This window comes from Caretta caretta, chromosome 18 (genome assembly GCF_965140235.1).
Source record: "Caretta caretta isolate rCarCar2 chromosome 18, rCarCar1.hap1, whole genome shotgun sequence".
Taxonomy (NCBI): domain Eukaryota; kingdom Metazoa; phylum Chordata; order Testudines; family Cheloniidae; genus Caretta; species Caretta caretta.
The window spans coordinates 788,962-798,370 of NC_134223.1; the positions used below are offsets into that span (position 1 = coordinate 788,962).

The 9,409-nt window shown below is 50.6% G+C and overlaps 1 protein-coding gene across 1 annotated transcript in view; it reads right to left on the reverse strand.

Annotated features, from left to right (window-relative positions):
• Positions 1-9,205, reverse strand: part of ECE1 (endothelin converting enzyme 1) — a 114,261-nt gene extending 105,056 nt beyond the window's left edge. The window contains exon 1 of the mRNA XM_048825435.2: positions 9,035-9,205. Within this exon, the coding sequence (XP_048681392.1) occupies positions 9,035-9,037 (3 nt within the window). The 5' untranslated portion in view covers positions 9,038-9,205. The remainder of the gene's footprint in view (positions 1-9,034) is intronic.
• Positions 9,206-9,409: the final 204 nt, after the last annotated feature.

Sequence of the window (9,409 nt, forward strand, 5' to 3'; positions counted from 1 at the left end):
GTTGCTTTCGGGAGCCACCCGAGGTACGCACTGTACCCCTCACTCTCTCCCACACCCCAAACCCTGCCCCAGCCCAGACCCTGCGTGCAAACTCCCTCCTAGAGCCTGACACCCACACCCCCTCCTGCACCCCAAGCCCCCAACCCAGAGCTTGCGCCCGAACTCCCTCCCAGAGCCCGACCCCTCCCCCCTCCCAAACTCCCTCCCAGAGCCTTAGGCAGGTGGGGAGGGAGGCGGGACTTGGACCTGTTCTGGGCACCACCAACAATTACACAAACCTGCTACCCCTGAACACAGTCAACCAGTGGAACTCATTGCCAGGGGATGTTGTGAAGGCCAAAAGTATAACTAGGTTAAAAAAAAAAGAATTAGATAAGTTCATGGAGGTTAGGTCCATCAATGGCTCTAGTGATACAATCCCATGCTCCGGGTGTCCCTAAACCGCTAGTTGCCAGAAGCTGATACTGGACAACAGGGGATGGATCACTTGATAACTGCCCTGTTCTGTTCATTCCCTCTGAAGCACCTGGCACTGACCATTGTTGGAAGACAGGACACGGGACTAGATGGGCCATTGGTTTTTCCCAGTATAGCCGTTCTTACGTAAGGGGAAGAAATGGATTGTGCCACTTTTTGCTTCTTTATGGCATATAAAAGCTCCTTGGAAGACTGAAACAAACCAATTGTTTGTTTTTTGGTCTCCATGAAGAAAATGGAAAATCAGGTCTTGTTTAGCCTAGAAGAATCTGTGGTGGCTAGAGAACTAGTGAAATATGTTGTTTTGTTCATATCTATTTAACTCCAATGTCTAATTAACACATAGGATAAATTCCGTATCTGCCATTGTTATTTGCAATGGTGTTGTAGCCATGTTTCTCCCAGGATAGGAGAGATACAAAGTGGGTGAGGTAACTTTTGTTATTGGACAAGCTTCTGTTGGTGAAAGAGACAAACTTTTGAGCTCCACAAAGCTCTTCTACAGGTCTGGAAAAGGTAACCCAGTGTATCACAGCTAAATACAAGGTGGGAGACATTGTTAAGCATCAGGGTTCAGAGTAGCAGTCATGTTAGTCTGTATCTGCAAAAAGAAAAGGAGTACTTGTGGCACCTTATAAACTAAAATTTATTTGAGCATAAGCTTTCGTGGGCTACAGCTCACTTCATCGGATGCATACAATGGAAAATACAGTAGGACGATTTTAAATACACAGAGAACATGAAACAATGGGTGTTACCATTCACACTATAACGAGAGTGGTCAGTTAAGGTGAGCTATTATCAGCAGGAGAGAAAAAAACCTTTTGTAGTGATAATCAAGATGGGCCATTTCCAGCAGTTGACAAGAACATGTGAGGAACAGTGTGTGTGTGTGTGTGTGGGGGGGGGGAATAAACATGGGGAAATAGTTTTACTTTGTGTAATGACACATCCACTCCTAGTCTTTATTCAAGCCTAATTTAATGGTGTCCAGTTTGCAAATTAATTCCAATTCAGCAGTCTCTCATTGGAGTCTGTTTTTGAAGTTGTCGTTTTTCCCCCCCTTCTCTCCTGCTGGTAATAGCTCACCTTACCTGATCACTCTCGTTACAGTGTGTATGGTAACACCCATTGTTTCATGTTCTCTGTGTATATAAAATCTCCCCACTGTATTTTCCACTGCATTCATCCGATGAAGTGGGCTGTAGCTCACGAAAGCTTATGCTCAAATAAATTTGTTAGTCTCTAAGGTGCCACAAGTACTCCTGTTCTTTTTGAGGAGTCTGGTTGTCGCAGTTTGCCTTGTTATGAAGGAGGTCAGGCTAGCTGATCACAGTGGTCCCTTCTGGCCTCAGAACTATGGAGTTTTGGGTCCCCATGCCCAACCTGAGACCATGAAAAGCTGGCCCCTTTAACATATCTTGACTTCAATGAGCGTTAGGAGCCTAAAGACCTCCGAAGATCTGAGCCTTGGGCTGTGTCTCCAGAAACCCCACAGAACTTCTGCTCAGATTCCAGTCAGATTCACCAGCCTGGGCCTCTCCTCTGAAGTTTCCCCGAGAGCTGTGTAGAGCATGGAGTGGCTAAAAGCAGAGGGAAATGCTGACCTTGTGGTGTTTACACATTGTTATTTCTCCTACCACCTTCTCCTCCTGGCTAGAGCACTGCGATCTTGGCACACCTTTGGCTGCCTGCAGCGCCCACATGTTTACAATCATGTGTATGTAGCAAGTGTATGAGGTGGATCCAAAACATTCCCTGGAGCAGGTGATGAGCAAATGATTCCATTCTTAAAAACAGCAAGACATGTGGGAGCTGGTTCGTTCAGCAAACCCAGGATTTCTAAAACACAGAGCATGCGGCATACGGTCATCCTAGACCAGTACTCTGCCACGCTTTCAAGGCCAGAGCCTGCTCTCAGTTACACAGTAGAAAATCTGGAGTGACTCTGCCAAAGCCTATGGAGTTATTCTGAATCCAACCCCATATGGGAGTCAGCAAGGAAGAATGGTCTGGTAAGTTAAAGCACTGGAGTCCAGCTTGGATTTCAGACTCTCTGCAAGACATGAGGCAAGTCACTTAACATCTCTGGGCCTCAGTTCTTCAGCTGTAAATGGGGATCACAATATCCTTTTCTCCCACCCCTTTGGCTTGTCTATTTATAGTCCACGAGCTCTTCAGGGCAGGGGCTGCCTCACTCTGGGTTTGTGACCCGCCCCCCCGCCACACACACACACACACAAAATGGAACCCTGATCTTTAGTTGGGACCTCTAGGTGCTGCTGAGATACAAATAAGATTCTGCCCTTGGTGTGCTGGAAACCAGTGCAGAATGGGGGGGTATTAGAGTCTGATTCTGCTATCAGCTCTAAACCTGCACTGGTGCAAAGTGGTTGATAAAGGCCCTATCAGCGTGCAACCACCATTGATTTCCATGAAGTTACTCCTGATTTACAAGGACATAAATGGGAAGAAAAATCAACCCTGTGACTTTGCATTCATTCATTTTTAACTATGCAGCACTTTCCCTGGTTTTGCAGCTATACATCAAATTCCAAAGTCATTCTACTTCCCTCTCCCATCTTGGGATCCTACATCCAAATACCACAATTATGTGGGTGTTTGTGCATGCGGCCACACTTTCACTTCTCCTCCCAACCTCAGTTTACTCATCTGTACGAGTTTGTGGGGCACATGCATTGTGGGGCTCAAATTATTAATGTTTGAAGAGCACTTTGAGAGCCACTAATGAAAGAGGATAAATAGAGGGCTATTACTGTACTGTAATAACAATGTAAAGCAAATACCACCTTGATTTCTTTAGTGCCCAAAACTATTCTTGGTTTATAGATTTGTGCCTTTAGTCTTCCGTTTGTTCTAGGCTCTGGTAGCCTTGGCTTAATCATCTCTTCTTCCTATCTCATGAACCTCCCAAATCTTCTACCCCAAATCTTTTCTAACCCCACACTTGCCCTTCCTCCTAGCCATTCACTTCTTTTTAAAATTTAACTAGAGCCCATCCTTTTCCCTTTTGCTTACCATTAGCCCTGCATTAACAAAGGAAGCTATATTTAAATGAAAGTACTGCACTGAACTCCTCTCTCCTTTAGTGGGCTTGCTCTGGCTGAGCAAAGAACTGATAAGTAATCCAGGATAGGGAGGAGTGGAAGGAAAATGAATTATGTGAGGCTGTCATGCACTAGGGAAACATGTTTGTGGCACCCCAACTGGAGTGGGGTGCTCAGACCTGCTTAAGTGTGCGCCTATGTTGCCTCTTAGTGGCTGCAATCCACAGTCTATATACCTTAATATTACCACCACTCAAATAAAATCTCCTTTAGCATAAGTGCTAGAGCAGCGATTCTCAAACTGGGGTTCAGGACCCCTCAGGGGGTCGAGAAGTTATTACATGGGGGGTCGTGAGCTGTCAGCCTCCACCCCAAACCCTGCTTTGCCTCCAGCATTTATAATGGTGATAAATATATTTAAAAGCATTTTTAATTTTAAGGGGGGGGGTGTCACACTCCATGGCTTGCTATGTGAAAGGGGCCACCAGTACAAAAGTTTGAGAACCACTGTGCTAGACGTTTGTGCTCTGGAAGAAAAGCCTCTGAGTTCTATGTATGCTGCTGTATATGACCCAGTTAGCTAGTGAGCAGTGTCTGTTGTTTGAAACTACTGATTTAGTAAAGGAATGGACTATGGACCAAGTTAAGCAAGTATGAACTAGAAAAGGGGTCTCAAACACGTGGCCCAGGCGCCGACTCCACCGGCAGCCAAGCTCCCCTTACCCCTCCCTGCCCGAGGGTGCCACGTCCCTGCTCCTCTGCCTACCTCCCAGCGCTTCCTGCCACCACACAGCTGTTTGGTAGTGCTCAGGACTTTCCAGGAGGGAGGGGGAGGAGTGGGGACACGGGCGTGCTCAGGGGAGGAGGTGGAGAAGAGGCGGGGCCGGGGCGGGGATTCATGGACTAGATGAGCAGTCAGAGGTATGAAGTTCAACATGTACGATTCTTTGCTGTGAGTAGTTGGGAAGAATGTTTGTTAAAAGTGGCAACATATTTTGTATGAATAGTTACTTTAAAAAGTTCCTGCCATTACAGCTATGTTGATAGACTGTTACTGTAGATCATCATCAGTGTTACTGACCACATAATAAAATATAAACACCTGTAACTATTCCTTAAAACCCCTCTTCACATTACAGTTTTAAAAAAGTTAATACATTGACTTTTAATAGCATACTATATTACTCTTCATTTTTTAACTATACTTTTATATCGTTGTATGAAAAGGTGTCAGTGATGCAGCCCTCGGGCCAATGTACTAGTCCTCATGTGGCCCTCATGGTGATTTGAGTTCGAGATCCCTGAACTAGAAGATCAAAGGCCAAGAACAAACATTTGTGCTGGACAACATTCCATGGGAGGGTCTATGTGAGCAGAGAAAGCCCAGTCCCCATCCCATGAGAGAGTAACCGATGTCACAGGACCAGCGGGCCTGCTTCTCACCCCGCGTCAGTTAGTCCATTGATTTCAGAGGAGCCGCTCTGCACTTGCACCAGGGAAGTGAAAGCAAACTCAGGCCCCGAGCATCCAAGTTTCTTTCTCTACTTAGAACTGGGGTGGGAGGCTGCAGGCAATTAAAACATAGTTCCAGTTAGCTTTTTAAAGTCCTACAGCCCTGGCTGTTTTGCCAAACACAGAGTCCTAAAAAGTCTGATAATCTCCATGGCTCCCCATTTGTGGGGGCCCTGTCACACGTCAGCCCAGCTTATGAAACAATGTGCAAATGTCATTTATTGGGAGTTTGCTGATGTTGGAACAGCCTGTTCCGCCCTGGTTCTGCTGGGAAACATGAGCAATTTAATTATCAACTGGAAACATGGGCCTGAGGAAGCCAGGAAGCCCAGCCGACCCCACCCCCATCTTCCAAATGAGCCATTAGGGCCCTGGCTTTCTCATCCTCCCAATGCTTGTTCAATCGGCCTGGATTGTTGCATTGGGAAGCTTATTCCAACTAAGCCACTTAAATGCTTCAGCTTCCTTAGAGATGGGGGACAAATATTGCTTTCTCTTGTACCCACTACATTCCTGCTGAGCTACCAGCAGAAGCTTGGATCTTAAAAGATCGTCATCTCCCCAACATAGTGGAAGAGGGAGTGTGGTCCAGTGGTTAGAATGGGCAATGGGTGAGTCAGGACTCCTGGGTTCCATTCTTGGCACTGTCACCGAGTCGCTGCGTGAACTTTGGCAAGTCACTTAACTGCTCAGTGCCTCAGTTTACTCATCTGTACGAGTTGGGGGGGGAGAGAAGTGTGTTGTGAGGCTTAAATTATGTTAGAAGAGCACTTTGAGAGCCACTGATGAAAGATCAATAAATAGGGGACTATTATTGTACTGTAATAACAGGGTAAAGCAAATACCACCTTGATTTCTTTAGTGCCCCAAACTATTCTTGGTTTATAGATTTCGGCGTTTAGTCTTCTGTTTGATCTAGGCTCTGGTAGCCTTGGCTTAATCATCTCTTCTTCCTACCTCATGAACCTCCCAAATCTTCTCTCCCAAAGGGCCCAGAGTGGTGTGACTCTTTAGTGAGCTACGACTCACCCTCTAGTCCCTGCCCCATTTGAGTTGCCATCTGCTGAACCTTTCCATCAACACAAGCACTGTCAACCATTAAGCTAACGGGATTCAGAACAATGTAGTGACTTCCAGTTGCCCTCAGTTAACGTAGCCCTTCTGCAGGGTGCAGATCATCCCCCACCACAACCCAGGGTGGGTTATTTGTTCAGATCAAACAGCTGCTGACAGATTCACAGTCTTGGCTATCAAAATCCCCATTGCTTAATGTTAAATGTTTGTAGCTTAGAAGGGCTATCAAGGGGTGTGTCAACAAACTGCATCACCAACAGCCTGTTTATTCCTTTGGGGCTCACTGCTGGGCGCCTCCCATCAGTCTCTGCTGTTTTCACTTTACACATCTCCTCTGTCCCAGCCAGATAATTTGGATAAGGAGCTTCTCTGCTTGCATATTACAGAGGCACTCAGATGTTTCAGTGATGAGGGCTATGAAAACCTACACTCAAAACCTGCTTTAAAAGGGCTAAAACCTGAGATCCTGACACAGTTCCTGACTAGGCCAGACTCCTATCAACATCAGATAGAGCTGTGCTTGAGTAAACAACATCGCACCTGTAACACAGACTGAACCTGGGGACCTCGGAATCTAAAAGCATGAGCCTCTGCTAACTACCGCTGCAGCAGACTTATCAACCTCTCCATGGGACCCAGCCACCACTTGACAGCGAAGGAAAGTTTCAGTGCAGTTTAGGCTACACACTGCAAGCCTCATGCTTGGAGTGAAATTCACACTTACAAGAAAATTGTTCCGGGGGGGGGGGGGGGTAGGAATACCTTTGCTCTCAGAAGCCTTCAGTGTACCACAGACCCCTCTATTGGGTACGCTAATGTAGTATGTGCTGTTTCAACTTATGTTCACTGCCTCTTGTTAATTCCTCCCCAATGTCCGATTAGTTAGGTCCTATCCCTTTAGTGATTCTTGTTCTGTTCCATGGCGCACACACACATGGAGAAGTTAGATAAAACATAGAATACTCTTACTAGAAGGTTGTAACATAACACTACTGTATTTCTTACAATTCAGAAGAACAACCACCAAGAACCCAAAACACAGGGAGAGAAAAAACAGACTGCTCCCTAAGGGACCACAGCACAACTCATCCCACTTTTCAGGCTTTTTTCAGACTGACTGTTGCAGTGCTCCCAGACACTTCTCCACAGAGTCACCTAGCCTACAAACAGGACCAGAACCTCACCCCCATCCCGCCTCCCCGCATTCTTAAAGCGATAGCTTTCTATGCCAACACAGACCTCAATATACCATAATGCTGTAACTAGTTACATGTCTAGGTATTTCCCGCTCTTCTCTGATTCATGGCCTCAGCCTCCTTCCACGCAGACTGTGGCTCCTCAGCTTAGTCCCCTGCTGACCTCTTTCCAGTTTTAAGGTCAGCATGGTTGCCAAATGCTGCTGCTGAACATGCGCTCCCTAGCTGAGAGCTTCTGGGTGGGCTGCACTGAGTTCAGGTCTGGGTGAGATGAGGCAGCCATCCAGCCCCTGTTCTGGAAGGTTGATGGCTTTGTGTGTGTCCCTCTCCTTAATCCAAGGCACTAAGATTTTGCATTTTCCTATCATCTCTGTGCTCACAGGCAGCCTCACAGCACTGACTTTACTCTCAGGGCTCTGATTCGGCCTGCTCTGGGCTCAGTGTAAAACCTGAGACAGATTCCTTGAAGGGCAGAATCCTCAGTGTTTATTCCAAAGTCCTGCTCAGGAATCTGGAACAGAGAAGTCCAGCCAAGACATTACAAGTGGCTATAACATGGAGAGTGGAGTTTATGGTGGGATACATGGGAAGGTCCTAGATGATGGAGAGCACCTCCGTGCAAAACATGGGCTGTTCAGGCTCCCAAGTGGCACAGATATTGGCCAGACGACGTCTCTTAAGATATTCCTAATGCACCCCTCACCATGCTATCTGGACACCCCATCAGGTTGCCTTAGCAGTCACTTTCTCTTCATTCCCTCCTGTTCCCAAACGGGGCCACTGCTAGATGTCACCTCGCCCCAGATCCCACTTGCTACTTTGGACCCGCCACTGCCTGAAGTTTCTTGGCCTCTAGATGTTCCTACCACATGGGAATCTGCCCGTGCTCGGTTAGCCTTTAAGGTGCCACGGGACTCCTTGTTGTTTTTGTGGCTACAGATAAACACGGCTGCACCCTGATGCGTGTCCATGCTCTGTCACCGGCTCCCAGCCACCCCTGCACACTCCCCCCCCGACAGACCCACGCCGCTCCTGCGGAGGCACAGAATTACCTCAGCCCTGTCGCGCCTGTTCCCGGACGCCCTCGCCCTCCTCCCCTCCGGCCTCCCACACAGCCCATCAGTCCCCACACCCCGGCGCCCCCTCCGGCCTCCCACACGGCCCATCAGTCCCCACACCCCGGCGCCCCCTCCGGCCTCCCACACGGCCCATCAGTCCCCACACCCCGGCGCCCCCTCCGGCCTCCCACACGGCCCATCAGTCCCCACACCCCGGCGCCCCCTCCGGCCTCCCACACGGCCCATCAGTCCCCACACCCCGGCGCCCCCTCCGGCCTCCCACACGGCCCATCAGTCCCCACACCCCGGCGCCCCCTCCGGCCTCCCACACGGCCCATCAGTCCCCACACCCCGGCGCCCCCTCCGGCCTCCCACACGGCCCATCAGTCCCCACACCCCGGCGCCCCCTCCGGCCTCCCACACGGCCCCATCAATCCCCACACCCCGGCGCCCCCTCCGGCCTCCCACACGGCCCCATCAGTCCCCACACCCCGGCGCCCCCTCCGGCCTCCCACACGGCCCCATCAATCCCCACACCCCGGCGCCCCCTCCGGCCTCCCTGGCCCGTCACACGGCGCTGCGAGCGTCCGCAGCCCAGCGGCCCGAGCCCGGGGTCAATGCCCGCAACCGCCCGCGAGCCGCCACTCACCATGTCGAGCCTGCAGCCGCTCTCTTCCCGGCAGCGGGGGGCGACCCCGGCTCGGGGCTCCGCACTGGCCGGGCTCGGGGCTGGGGTCTGGGCTCGGGCTGGCCGGGGTCCGGGCTCGGGGCTCCGCACTGGCCGGGGGCGGGGTCGGGGCGGGCTCTGGGCTGGGGCGGGCTCCGGGCTCCGCACTGGCCGGGGGCGGGTCGGGCTCTGGGGGCGGGCGGAGCGGGGCGGGGCTGGCCGGGGTCCGGGCTCGGGGCTCCGCACTGGCCGGGGTCGGGGTCGGGGTCGGGGCGGGCTCTGGGGGCGGTCGGGGCGGGCTCCGCACTGGCCGGGGTCCGGGGTCGGGGCGGGGTCGGGGCGGGCTCTGGGCTGGGG